This window comes from Macrobrachium rosenbergii, chromosome 42, assembly GCF_040412425.1.
Source record: "Macrobrachium rosenbergii isolate ZJJX-2024 chromosome 42, ASM4041242v1, whole genome shotgun sequence".
Classification (NCBI taxonomy): Eukaryota; Metazoa; Arthropoda; class Malacostraca; order Decapoda; family Palaemonidae; genus Macrobrachium; species Macrobrachium rosenbergii.
The window spans coordinates 30201736-30216735 of NC_089782.1; the positions used below are offsets into that span (position 1 = coordinate 30201736).

The 15000-nt window shown below is 33.2% G+C and overlaps 2 protein-coding genes across 11 annotated transcripts in view; one reads left to right on the plus strand and one right to left on the minus strand.

Annotated features, from left to right (window-relative positions):
- LOC136827782 (myb-like protein AA) overlaps positions 1–84 on the minus strand; it is an 86811-nt gene extending 86727 nt beyond the window's left edge. The window contains exon 1 of the mRNA XM_067085241.1: positions 1–84. This exon is cut by the window's left edge and continues 51 nt beyond it. Within this exon, the coding sequence (XP_066941342.1) occupies positions 1–84 (84 nt within the window).
- Positions 1–15000, plus strand: part of LOC136828133 (carboxypeptidase N subunit 2-like) — an 849326-nt gene that overhangs the window by 679547 nt on the left and 154779 nt on the right. For 2 of the 10 annotated variants that reach the window (XM_067085945.1, XM_067085946.1), the window contains exon 2: positions 4089–4131. The exons of the other annotated variants lie outside the window; for them this stretch is intronic. The gene's annotated coding sequence lies outside the window, so the exon portion shown is untranslated. The remainder of the gene's footprint in view (positions 1–4088; positions 4132–15000) is intronic. 10 annotated transcript variants of the gene reach the window in all.

The window sequence follows — 15000 nt, forward strand, 5'->3', positions numbered from 1 at the left end:
TTCTTCTTCTTCTTCTTCTTCTTCTTCCGCCGTTTCTGCTTCTGCTGTGGTGTGGCAGGTGAGGGCCTGAGTTTTATGAGTCATGCCCTCTCTCTCTCTCTCTCTCTCTCTCTCTCTCTCTCTCTCTCTCTCTCTCTCTCTCTCTCTCTCTCTCATTTTTTTTCAGTTTCTTCTGCTCCTATATACTCTTCTTTACATGTTCGTTCCTCACTAAAAAAAAAATCGAGACATTCTCTCTCTCTCTCTCTCTCTCTCTCTCTCTCTCTCTCTCTCTCTCTCTCTCTCTCTCTCTCAATATGAAGGGTTTCATATTTCACTGGAAATTATCATCCTTTGTAATATTTAGAAAGAAAAATTCTCTCTCTCTCTCTCTCTCTCTCTCTCTCTCTCTCTCTCTCTCTCTCTCTCTCTCTCTCTCTCTCTCTCTCTGTGGAAATATGAAGGATTTCATATTTGACTGAAAATTATCATATTTTGTAATATTTACAAAGGAAATCTATTCTCTCTCTCTCTCTCTCTCTCTGGAAATATGAAGGATTTCATATTTGACTGGAATTATCATACTTGTAATATTTAGAAAGGAAATCCATTCTCTCTCTCTCTCTCTCATATTATGAAAGATTTCATATAATTGACTGGATATTGTCACATTTTACCCACAAGAGACAAACACACACACACACAATTTATTGAGAACATATTTTATTTTATAAAATAAAAGGAGATTTTGTTACAAATTGATTTATAAACAATTAGAAAATACCCGGATGTGTCGTTGATAAAAAAATGCAGTATATTATATCCTACCTTCTGCACGAGAGAGACAAACACACACACACACACACACACACACACACACACACACACACATTTTCTTGAGAACATATTTTATAAAAAAAAAAAAAAAAGCAGACTTTGTTACAAATTGATTTATAAAAAATGAGGAAAAATACCCGGATGTGTGGTTGATAAAAAAATGCAGTATATTATTTCCTACCTTCTACACGAGAAAGACACACATACACACACACACACACTTTTTCTTGAGAACATATTTTATAAAATAAAAGGAGATTTTGTTACAAATAGATTTATAAACAATTAGAAAAATACCCGGATGTGTCGTTGATAAAAAAATGCAGTATATTATTTCCTACCTTCTGCATGAGAAAGACAAACACACACACACACACACACACACACGCACGCAAAAAAAAAAAAAACACCGTGTTTGTGAGCTGTGCCACTGAACATCGAACACTAATTAGTCTGTGACATTTGATAATACGAGAGGCCCTTCCGCATATGAAAATAATTCTCATTTTTTTTTCATCTGTGCGTCATTTAATTATGATTCAGCTCATTAACGAAATGATCATCTGTTGTTCGCTAAAGTGGAGAACGCCTGGCCCTCTTGTTGTTGTTTTTGCTGTTGTTTTTCCTGTTGTTGTTTTTTATTGTTTTTCCTTGGTTCGTGAAAGGTTGGTTAGTTTAAGTGGGGGATTTCCTTTTGTTTTGCAGTTGTTTTTCGGTTTGTTTTGTTGTTTTTCCTTTGGTTTTGTTGTTGTTTTTCCTTTGGTTTTGTTGTTGCTTTTCCTGTTGTTGTTTTTCCTTTGGTTTTGTTGCTGTTTTTCCTTTTGTTGTTTTTCCTTTGGGTTTGTTGTTATTTTTCCTTTTGTTGTTTTTCCTTTGGTTTTGTTGTTGTTTTTCCTTTTGTTGTTTTTCCTTTGGTTTTGTTATTTTTTCTTTTGTTGTTTTTCCTTTGGTTTTGTTGTTGTTTTTCCTTTTGTTGTTTTTCTTTTGGTTTTGTTGTTTTTCCTTTTGTTGTTTTTCTTTTGGTTTTGTTGTTTTTCCTTATGTTGTTTTTCCTTTGGTTTTGTTGTTGTTTTTCCTTTTGTTGTTTTTCCTTTGGTTTTGTTGTTGTTTTTCCATTTGTTTTGTTGTTGTTTTTCCTTTGTTTTGTTGTTGTTTTTCCTTGCTTGTTCGTGAGAGGGTGGTTTGTTTTGCTGTGTTCTTTTATTTGTGAGTCGTGTGTGTATGTTTGGTCGCATGTATTAATGTATGTGTGTGTTTGTGTGTATGTATTGATAGGTAGGTAAATACATTCTTTACCGCATCATACGTTGTGTATGTTGTTTGTTTACATGTATGTGAGTGCGAATTAGTTAAGCTCTGTGTATAAACATTCATACATGTATTCATACGTGTATACACTTTTTATATATATAAACTATATATATATATATATATATATATATATATATATATATATATATATATATATATATATATATATATATATATATATATATATATGTATGTGTGTATATATATAATTGTATATATATATAAAGAGCGAAAGACTTGTTAATAGTGTATGTATATAATTGTAGAGAGACTTGATAGTGTACTTGAGAGAGAGAGAGAGAGAGAGAGAGAGAGAGAGAGAGAGAGAGAGAGAGAGAGAGAGTAGTCTCATTACAACAACTCGAGATCTGTTTATGTATATTTAAATATTTTTATTAATAATTTTTTTGGTAATAAATGAGGAGTTGTCACATCTTCTTCCTGTTATAAATTACGTCATTATTTAGATCCCAGTGTTGCAAACGCACACATGACCTGGTTATGATAATCAGTTGATAAATCTGGTTAAGATTGCATACAAGGTTGTTGAGTATGTAAAACTGCATTATTATGATGCGCGTCCTCTAAATGAACCGGATAATATATACCAGCATCTTCCCACTTCTCCCTCCAAATTGAGAGAGAGAGAGAGAGAGAGAGAGAGAGAGAGAGAGAGAGAGAGAGAGAGAGAGAGAGAGAGAATGAACGAGATAACACATACCAGGATCTTCCTACTTCTCCCTCCAAAATGCGAGAGAGAGAGAGAGAGAGAGAGAGAGAGAGAGAGAGAGATCAGAGAATCATCATCAATGCCATCACTTTAACACTTATCTTCCTTCCCCAATTTTGAAACACTCTCTCTCCATCCAATCTCTCTCTCTCTCTCTCTCTCTCTCTCTCTCTCTCTCTCTCTCTCTCCCAGTTATCTTACTTTCCATTGAACGATGAATGCTTTTACCCCCCCCTTCCACCCCTGGGGGGAGGGGGAAGTGTAGGAGTAGGAGGAAAGGGTGGGGGAGGAGATTTCCTCCATTGTGTGAGTAATGTACTTCACGCTGAGGGCCTGGAGGATGGAAGACTTCCTACGTAGGACGTGAAAGGACTTAAACGATCCTAAAAAAAAAAGTCCCTTTGTGTCTTACGGAGTTTTTTTTGTGCGTGTTAATTCAATTGGGATTTGTATTGCTGGGACGGCCTTAAGATAACTTATCTCTCTCTCTCTCTCTCTCTCTCTCTCTCTCTCTCTCTCTCTCTCTCTCTCTCTCTCTAAGTTTAATTCTTCTCTCTCTCTCTCTCTCTCTCTCTCTCTCTCTCTCTCTCTCGTGTAGTTTAATTCAAATTTCTCTCTCTCTCTCTCTCTCTCGTGTAAGTTTAATTCGAAATTCTCTCTCTCTCTCTCTCTCTCTCTCTCTCTCTCTCTCTCTCTCTCTCTCTCTCTCTCTCTCTCTCTCTCTCTCTAAGTGGGCCTCGTAGCCCTGTGGTAGCGCGTCTAGCTGACAGCTAGTCGTTTGCTTAAATCGAGTGTACCTCTGTCGACTTTTATCAGTGAATAGTGTACCCAGGTGTTAGTCGACTGTTGTGGGTCGCAGCAGTGAGAAAAAAGAGATGGGTAGAGGTATGTCTGTTCCCCTGTTCAAAAATATATTCATCAACTTGAAGGGCCTCGATGAGGGAATCATTACCTCACTGGGGTGAAACCATTCAGTCCCTATATATATATATATATATATATATATATATATATATATATATATATATATATATATATATATATATATATATATATATATATATATATATATATATATATGTATATATGATCTGTTTTCCTAAGGGATGAGGCCAGTTATAAATGCTTGTATTAAAACACTGACCTATTTAGAGTAATCCTAATTATATATTATTAATTCTATTCTATTTTTAAAGGGTTAAAATTAATATGCTCTCTTTTCACTTTACAGGTTAGTTTGAGTTCTTCGATTGACGTCAAGCGGTGAGGTGGATGTGAGTATATTCGTGTATAAATTTGTGTATGCATTTGTGTATATATTCACTAACGTATGTATTTTATGCTCAAATTCCTTGTGTATTTCTTGTATGTATTTTATACACTGATTCTTTGTGTGTATTTCTTGCTGTTGTTCGTTGATGAAAAGATTGTATATTTTCTTATGTATATGTATATGTATATATATATATATATATATATATATATATATATATATATATATATATATATATATATATATATGGAGATCCACCAAGAAAGCTGATGCGATGAAAGAGAGAGAGAGAGAGAGAGAGAGAGAGAGAGAGAGAGAGAGAGAGAGAGAGAGAGAACTATCGTACATCCCTTTGTAACAATAAATTAGGCTTTATAGAAGCAAGATAATGATCGCCATTTACAGTCGTATGGAAGTCACATAACCCAAAGGGATTGAAATCTAAAAATCGTCACGAAGGCTCTTAAGGAGAGAGAGAGAGAGAGAGAGAGAGAGAGAGAGAGAGAGAGAGAGAGGTCGCATTCATTAGTGGTAGGGAGAGATGAAGAGAGAGGTTTGATGTTGGAAGATTCTCTCTCTCTCTCTCTCTCTCTCTCTCTCTCTCTCTCTCTCTCTCTCTCTCTCTGACGTATAAGGAAGAAGGAAGGTTGTAAGTATAGAGTTAGTTAGAAGATTAAGTCAGGGCTGGAAGGATGATTGGGTAGTGTGAAGATTCGAGGTGATTAGGTTGCTATTGAGGAAAACAGATGATTCTGAGATAGGAGGAGGATTTGTTGAGACTTATGAGAATCCAGATGATTATGAGGTGGGCAGATTCAGAATCACTTTGTATGGGAGATTTAAAAAGATTCTTTCCAGTGAAAGAAAAAAGAATCTGAGGAAGATTAAGGAGATTGAGTGGGTTGAATCTTAAGTATGAGGAGGATTTATTGAATATTTACCGAGAATCCAGATGATTTTCAGAAGGGCAGAATCAGAATCACCTCGTATGGGAGATTTGACAAGATTCCTTCCCAAGGAGGAAAGTGGATTCTTGGGAGGATTGATTGGATCGGTAAAGGAGATTCATAAGAATCCAGCTGACTTTGAGATGAGCAAAAACAAAATCATCTCAAACTCAGAATCACCATGTATGGTAGATTTGAGAAGATTCCTTCCAGAGCAAGAATGAGAAGTCTTTGGAAGATTCATAGGGAAGGTTGAGCAGATTGATTGAGTTGATACGGATGCATGAGGAAGATTTAATGAAGATTTATGAGAATCCAACTGATTTTAGGTGTTGCAGAATCAGAATCATTTCAGACGAAGAATCACTTTTTATGGGAGATTTGACAAGATTCCTTCTCAAGGGAGAACAAAAGAAGAGTCTTGGGAAGATTAAGAAGATTGATTGGGTCGGTAGAGGAGATTCACGAGAATCCAGCTGACTTTGAGACTGGCAGAATCAGAATCACTTTGTAGGGGAGATTAGACGAGATTTCTTCACAAGAAGAAAAATGGAAAATGTAGTCTTTGGGAAGATTAAGGAGATTGAGGGGAGGTAACCATCTTCCGACTAATGGATGGAAGGGTGTCGTCTCAACTTTTGAAGGGGGGGGGGGGAGGTAATTGAACGTAAATTGATCGTGGACACTTACGATCAAGTGAACGTGAAAATCTCAAAAGCGGGTGAGAGATAATTTGATTACGATCAAAGCATCTAAATGTAATGGGAACAGCATTTGAGAGAGAGAGAGAGAGAGAGGTTGAAAAAGAGAAAGTTGGCGAGTAAGAGAGAAAGGTAGAGAGATAAAGAGCGAGAAGGAGTGAGAGAGAGATAGAAAGCGTTAGAGAGAGAGAGATAGAAAGCTTTAGAGAGAGAGAGATAGAGAGAGAAAGAAGGCGAGAGAAAGAGAGCGAGAAAGAAAAAGCGAGAGAAAGAGAGAATGACAGAAAGAGAGGAAGATTATATACATATGTATATATATATGTAGAGAGAGAAAGAGAGAGAGAGAGTAATTATTATTATTATTATTATTATTATTATTATTATTATTATTATTATTATTAAAAACCCTTCCTTTCACATTATTATTATTATTATTATTATTATTATTTAATACTAAAACCCTTACTTCAACATTAATATTATTATATAATAATTATTATTATTACAACCCTTCCTTTCACATTATTATTATTATTATTATTATTATTATTATTATTATTAACCCTTACTAACATTAATAATTCTAAAACCCTTATTATTACAACCCTTAATTATTATTATATAATATTATTATTATTATTATTATTAAATACTAAAACCTCTTACTTTCAACATTATTATTATTATTAATTATTATTATTACAACCCCTTTCACATTATTATTATTATTATTATTATTATTATTATTATTATTATTATTATTATTATTATTATTATTATTATTATTATTATTCAAGTGCCCAGCAGAATTCTCGGTACGACGAACCAAGTGTCCGTAAATCTTTCCACTACATCATTTCCTTTCTCCACTTCCTCCCACTTATATTTATATATATTCACTAACTTCTGAAGTTTCTTCCCCTGACACATACATATATACACACACATGGTTTCCTCTCTTCCTCTGGTCCGTCACAGAACACTTGTTCTCCCTCGAACAAGTGTTCTGTGACGGACTGGAAGGAGAGAGGAAACCATGTGTACATATGTATGTGTCAGTGAAGAAACTTCAGAAGTTAGTATGTATATATATATATATATATATATATATATATATATATATATATATATATATATATATATATATATATATATATATATATATATAAAGATTTATATATAAAGATTTGTGGGTCGTCGTACCGAGAATTTTGCAGGGCACTTGAATACCTTGAAAGGAAGGGTTGTGTAATAATAATAATAATAATAATAATAATAATAATAATAATAATAATAATAATAATAATAATAGCATGTGAGGAAGGATTTTAATAATAATAATAATAATAATAATAATAATAATAATAATAATAATAATAATAGCATGAGAGGAAGGATTTTAATAATAATAATAATAATAATAATAATAATAATAATAATAGTAGTAGTAGTAATATTAATTGACTGACGGTATTTATAATAATAATAATAATAATAATAATAATAGTAATAATAATAATAGTGATAGTAATATTAACTGCCTGATTATAATATTTGATGATCGTTTACGTCTTATTATTTATTACTTATTGGCATGTTTTTTTTCCGGCGTCACTAGCTGTCACATGAAGACCTTGCACATACACAGAAATTGTAAACAATTATATTTTGGGGGGTAAATAATGTTTTTTTTTCTAAGAAAAAAAAGATGCACTGTTGTCATTATTTATTGCTTATTGGCGCGTTTTTCTGGCGTTACCAGTTGTCATACGAAGAGCTTGTATATATGGCTGAGAAATTGTAGAAGCCTGTTTTATTTTTGTGGTTGAATAAAATAGTTTTTTTTAAAGAAAAACCTGCATTGCTATTATTATTATTATTTATACTTACTGGCGTGTTTTTTTTTTTCTTGCGTCACCCAGTTGTCATACAAAAACTTTCGCATATGCAGATAAATTGTAGAAACCTTTAATTTTTAGTCGTAAACAATGGTTTTTTCTTTATAAAAATGCATTGCTATTATTATTTATTTTTTATTGACATGATTTTTTTTCTCGCGTCACTAAATGTCACACAAAAAGCTTGCACGTACACAGAAATCTTTTATGTGGGTCGTAAATATTTTTTTTCTAAAAAAAAAACTGCATTGCTATTATTATTTACCACATACTGGCATGTTTTTTTTTCTGGCGTCGCTAGATGTCACACGAAAACCTTGCACGTACACAGAAATCTTTTATGTGGGTCGTAAATATTTTTTTTCCTAAAAAAAAAAAAACTGCATTGCTATTATTATTTACCACATACTGGCATGTTTTTTTTTTTCTGGCGTCACTAGATGTCACACGAAAACCTTTTGCGCGTGCGCAGAGAAATTGTGGAACATTTTTTATTTTTGGAGGTAAATTAAAAAAAAAAAAAAACACTTCAATCTATTTGGGAAACTTTCGCGAATCTTGCCTCTCATTATGCCCTGAGGGCACCTGAGAATTGTCTCGTTTCTCAGAATTTGTTTATAATGGTGGCAGCGGCGGAGGAGAGGTAGGGGGAGGGGAGGGGGGAAGGGGGAAGTAGGACCCATCCCCTTTTGTATACAATTTTCATGCGCCTAAGAGTGGAGCCTTATGTTTTAGCTGTGTGTGTGACACTTCAGTCGAGATGTCCGTCGTCGACTTTGGCCACATTGTTAAAGGGTGAATAGCAAGGGCCTTCTCGGAATATAAATAAATATGATTTTCATTTTATTCTTACTATGTTGTTTTAATTTTCTGAAAGTCAGAGAGAGAGAGAGAGAGAGAGAGAGAGAGAGAGAGAGAGAGAGAGAGAGAGAGAGAGAGAACTTTTTCGTTTTTACTGTATGATTTTAATTCGAGTCTTACTGTGCTCTTTTAATTTTCTGAAAGTCACAGTGATGAAGAAAGGACGAGAAAGAGAGAGAGAGAGTTGATGCAATTCTTGTTTTGGCAATTGAGCCTTTTTAGAATAATTTTTTCTTTTAATTGCATGATTTTCATTTTGTTCTTACTGTGTTGTTTTAATTTCACAGAAAGTCAAGAAAAGACGAGAGAGAGAGAGAGAGAGAGAGAGAGAGAGAGAGAGAGAGAGAGAGAGAGAGAGAGAGAGAACTTTTTCGTTCTTATTGTATGATTTTAATTGATGCAATTTTCTTGTTTTGATCCAATTCTTGTTTTGGCAGTTAGAACCTTCTTAGAACATAAATAAACGAGAGAGAGAGAGAGAGAGAGAGAGAGAGAGAGAGAGAGAGAGAGAGAGAGAGAGAGAGAGAGAACCAACCAGCGACCAGACCATGAAAATGAGAGCTAACATTAATGGCTTAAATCGGAAAATAAAAGAATAACAGTAAAAGAGATGAATAATTAAATAGGAAAATGATAATCATTCATTAAAATAATTAATATAGTCTCAAAAAACAACCCACATTAAAATATTTATAATAAAAAAAACATATCCCATATTCAAAATACCTATAGGCTTAAAATGAAAAAAAAAAAACTAACCGAATGAATAATATCCTTGAGGAGTAGAAAGTTTATCCTTTAAAAAAAACTACTGAAAAACATCCTCTATATTTTCATCTGAATCCATTCCATTAACATGTCGTTTTTTTTTTTCTATATTAATCACTGTTTCTCCTTCCGCTTTCTAATCCCGTCGTATCTTTTTCTCCTGAAGTTCTTCTGAAGTTTTTTTCATACCAACACATTTCGAGAAGGTTTTTTTTTCTTCAGAAGTTTCTCAGGGTTTTTATCTTACCATGTTTTTTATTCTGATTTCTCTGGGCGAAGTCTATTATTGTGGTTTTTTCTTAGTTTTCTAAACAAACGGTTTTTTGTAGCGTAACTCAAGAGATGTCTTGATTTTTATTGTATTATCTTCATTTTCTTAGTCACAGTAATAAAGAAAAGGCAAGGAGAGAGAGAGAGAGAGAGAGAGAGAGAGAGAGAGAGAGAGAGAGAGAGAGAGAGAGAGAGAGAGAGAGAGAGAGAGAGAGAGAGAAATCCTATTTATTTTTATTGCACTATTATAATTTGATTTTTATGGTATAATACAAATTGTCTTCAAATGACAATAATAAAGAAAAGACGAGAGAGAGAGAGAGAGAGAGAGAGAGAGAGAGAGAGAGAGAGAGAGAGAGAGAGAGAGAGAGAGAGAGAGCGTTTTATTATCTAACTTAACAAAGCAAAGATAACTGAGTTGTAAATGATGATTTAAAGAGAGAGAGAAAGGTTTTTGATTTTCACTGCACTATTTTATTTTGATTTTTGTTGTATTACCTTATGATTTTCCTTGTCAGGATAAGAGAGAGAGAGAGAGAGAGAGAGAGAGAGAGAGAGAGAGAGAGAGAGAGAGAGGGTGATGCGATCCTTGCTTTGGCAATTAGATATATCATGCTAAATTAATTGCAGCAAGTTATATAGCTTTCTCCGAGTTCAATTAATCTTGGCAGTGCGATGTTCTGGATCTCTCTCTCTCTCTCTCTCTCTCTCTCTCTCTCTCTCTCTCTCTCTCTCTATATCATATATATATATATATATATATATATATATATATATATTCTCTTAGTGCTAAGAGAAACTTGTTCTCTATAGAAATACATTCGTAAGTTTGTGTGTTTTTAGTTCACTAATCACAACTCTCTCTCTCTCTCTCTCTCTCTCTCTCTCTCTCTCTCTCTCTCTCTCTCTCTCTCTCTCTCTCTCAGACGTAGTACATATGTATATACATATCCTTGTATGTTCATTTTGTTGAAGTGAGAAATGGCTTTTAGTCACAAGAAGATTTAGAGAGAGAGAGAGAGAGAGAGAGAGAGAGAGAGAGAGAGATACTGATTTGTATTTCTTTATAAAGTTTGCGCCCAACATATGTAGGTTAGAGAGAGAGACGTTGTTCTCATACCGCAACATATGTTGGTTGGTCTTATTTTTGAGTGAACTGATAATGCGTTTATTAAATGAATTATAGCTAAATGACTGTCATTGGATAATTTATAATTAACTTACTGAGAACTTTACGTCCAGCTTATTAACCCATTAGCGGTTAAAAATGTTCTCTTTTTTTATATAATTTATATTTCACCTTTATTCGTTAATTATACACATTGTCTGAGTCCTTATTAACATTTCAAATCACTAACAAGTTAATTATTTTTGTTTTGTTAAGTTAGATAATGAAACTCTCTCTCTCTCTCTCTCTCTCTCTCTCTCTCTCTCTCTCTCTCTCTCTCTCTCTCTCTCTCTCTAAATTCAGTTATCTTTGCTTTGTTAAGCTAGATAATAAAACTTCTCTCTCTCTCTCTCTTCTCTCTCTCTCTCTTCTCTAATGTAATTTTCAGATAATTGGTATTATGCAATAAAAATCAAATTATTATAGTACAATAAAAATAAATACGATTTCTCTCTCTCTCTCTCTCTCTCTCTCTCTCTCTCTCTCTCTCTCTCTCTCTCTCTTATTACTGTGACTAAGAAAATCAAGATAATACAATAAAAATGAAGATATCTCTTGAGTTACCCTATAAAAAACCAGTGGTGTAGAAAGTTATCAAGAAAAAATCACAATAATAGACTTTGGTCTGAGAAAGAATAAAAAAAAACATGCTAAGAGAAAACCCAGAGAAACTTCTGAAGAAAAAAATTTCTTAATATGTCGGAAGGAAAAAAACCACTACTTGGAGAACTTGAGGAGAAAAAATAATAGGAGAAGTGGAGATTGAGATAGAAAAAAAAAACATTAGATGTATTGGAATGGAATCAGATGAAAATAAAGAGGATTTTTTTTTTAGTAGTTTTTTTTCAATAGTAAACTTTCTACTCCTCAAGGATATTATTCATTCATTCAGATTTTTTTTTCATCATTTTATGCCTATAGGTATTTTGACGTGGGATGTTTTTGTGACTATAGTAGTTATTTTATACGTGTTATTTTCTGTGACTAAAATAGTTATTTTATACGAGTTATTTTCTGTGACTAAAATAGTTATTTTATACGAGTTATTTTCTGTGACTAAAATAGTTATTTTATACGAGTTATTTTCTGTGACTAAAATAGTTATTTTATACGAGTTATTTTCTGTGACTATAATAGTTATTTTTTATGAGTCATTTTCTGTGACTATAATAGTTATTTTATACGAGTTATTTTCTGTGACTATAATAGTTATTTTATACGAGTTATTTTCTGTGACTATAATAGTTATTTTATTCGAGTTATTTTCTGTGACTTTAATAGTTATTTTATACGAGTTATTTTCTGTGACTGTGATAGTTATTTTATACGAGTTATTTTCTGTGACTAAAATAGTTATTTTATACGAGTTATTTTCAGTGACTAAAATAGTTATTTTATACGAGTTATTTTCTGTGACTATAATAGTTATTTTATACGAGTTATTTTCTGTAACTATAATAGTTATTTTATACGAGTTATTTTCTGTGACTATAATAGTTATTTTATACGAGTTATTCTCTGTGACAATAATAGTTATTTTATACGAGTTATTTTCTGTGACTATGATACTTATTTTATACGAGGTATTTGCTGTGACTATAATAGTTATTTTATACGAGTTATTTTCTGTGACTATAATAGTTATTTTATACGAGTAATTTTCTGTGACTATATAGTTATTTTATACGAGATTAGAATGTATGTTCTTGGTTCTTTTCCCCTCATATATTATTATTATTATTATTATTATTATTATTATTATTATTATTATTATTGTTGTTGTTGTTGTTGTTGTTGTTGTTAAAAGGACTATACACTGAGACTGTCTGCATAAATTCTCTCTCTCTCTCTCTCTCTCTCTCTCTCTCTCTCTCTCTCTCTCTCTCTCTCTCTCTTAATAATAGATCTCGTTTTAAATGTCACCAATTCTTTATTCAGTTATTAACTTGGATGAATTTTTTACATATATTTTTGTTTAATTTTATTTACTGGTTTATTTATTGTTTTGGGAAAGAGCTTGGAAGGCTATTTTAGTTTCAGGCCCCCCCCCCATCTTTTTTTGGGGAGGAAGGGAGGAGAGGTGGCCAGTGTCCATAGTTGAATTAATTCACATTTTGTTCCCATGTTTGTTAATATGGAGATTGATCAATCTGTTGTACCTTTGCATAGCGGTGCCTTTTGTTCGTTGCTTATCATGATTTTCATTTTGAAAAGAACACAGGCGGTTAATTTGAAGCCAGGTGACACTCCTTCCCCCTCCTTCCCCCTCCCCTCCCCTCCCCCTCCTCCTCCTCCTCTTGTCTTTAGAGCCGAGTAAAAGTCACGTATTGTTTGTAGTCGAGTTTTGGAACTGCGGCTAAAATGTCCCGTTATTGAATGCTTTGTGTCATTCCCACGGCCCAGTGGTTCATTGCCAACATTTGTTTGGTATTTTAGAATAGATGCTTTTTTGTTTCATGAGTCAATATAACTTTGATACGGTCTCTTTATATATTTTCTTGTGGATTTAAACTTTTGAACTTTATGTAAATTCTGTGTTTCTTACTTTAGAATTGATATTTTTTCTTTTCATGAGTCAATATTATTTGATATAGTTTCTTTATATATTTTCTTGTGGGTTTAAATTTTCCATTGTACATTTTTGAAGGAATTTATGTAAGTTCTGTTTCTTACTTTAGAATTGATGGTTTTTTGTTTTATGAGTCAATATGACTTTCATTTGGTTTATTTGTATACTTTCTTGCGGATTTAAATTTACCATTTTACATTTTTGTTTTTTGTTTTATGAGTCAGTATGACTTTCATGTGGTTTCTTTACATATTTTCTTGTAAATTTAAAGTTTCCATTGAAGACTGTTAAAGGTCTTTATGTACAGTAGATTCTTTGCCATACATGGCTGTGTGATTTTATATTTTTACTTGTAGATTATATAGGGTCTTTGTGCAAATAATTCTTGCCAACGTTTGTGCGTTCATGTTTCCTTTGGTATCATAAAAATGGTTAGAACATTTACTGGTAAGGAAATTGTGTGTAGTCTTGTCCTATGACATTCTAAAAAATGCTTAGATAATTTAGGCTAGTTGAACGTGTGGGTAGTCCTGGGTCTTGGGTATAAAAATGCCTAGGTAGTATAGTGAATTGAAACGGATATATTTGTAAAAAACAATGTTCCTTAAAATAAGATATAAATACACGAATTTAAAGTTATCATTTTACAAAGCTTACATATAATTTGAACCTGAATACAGCTTTTTACTTAAAAGAATATATTTGAGGAATAAGTATTTTGCTAAAGGTAAAAAAAAACTATGATAGGAAGCTTTCAACTAAACACCAAGTAGCCATACAAAAGAATAGCTTAGTGGTTGATTGTGTACTTCCCTATGTGGTTGGAGGTTGGAGGTTTGAGGTTGAGGGTAATTGTGGAGTAAAGACTTTGCTAAACATAAAAAACTATGGTAAGAACTATGAACTAAACATCAAGTAACCATACAAAAGAATAGCTTAGGGGTTGATTGTGTACCTCCCTATGGGGTTGGAGATTGGAGGTTGGGGGTGATTGAGAAATCAAGATTTTGCTAAACATAACTATGATTTCAACTAGACACGAACTAACCATAGACAAGAATAGCTTAGGGGTTGATTGTGCACCTCCCAGTTGGGGTTGGAGGTTGGGGGTTGGGTGTGATTGAGAAATAAAGAATTTGCTAAACGACAGGAAACTTTCAACTAAACATCAAGTAACCATAGACAATAATAGCTTAGGGTTGGTTGCGTACCTCCCAATTGGCGTTGGAGGTTGGGGGTTGGGTGTGATTGAGAAATGAAGAATTTGCTAAACATAACTATGATAGGAAACTTTCAACTGAGCACTAAGTAACCATAGACAAGAATAGCTTAGGGTTGATTGTGTACTTCCCAATTGGGGTTGGAGGTTGGGGGTTGGAGGGGGAAGGGGGAGAGGTACCATGTGCCTGGCCTTTCAGGTTACAAGATGGCAAACAGAAGCAAAGAATCAGCCTCAAAACAGGCCTGGCCTACTCCTTTGTAAGCACATATCTTCCTTTATATTTTTCTCTTTAGATTTTTTCTTTGACGCCACATGAGTTTAATATACTCTGCCATTGTCTGGGAGAAAAGAAAGGCGCATTCACTGTCGCCTTCCGGAGGAGTTTCTTGAATGGAAGTCCCTTGAAAGAAAAGGAGAGAGAGAGAGAGAGAGAGAGAGAGAGAGAGAGAGAGAGAGAGAGAGAGAG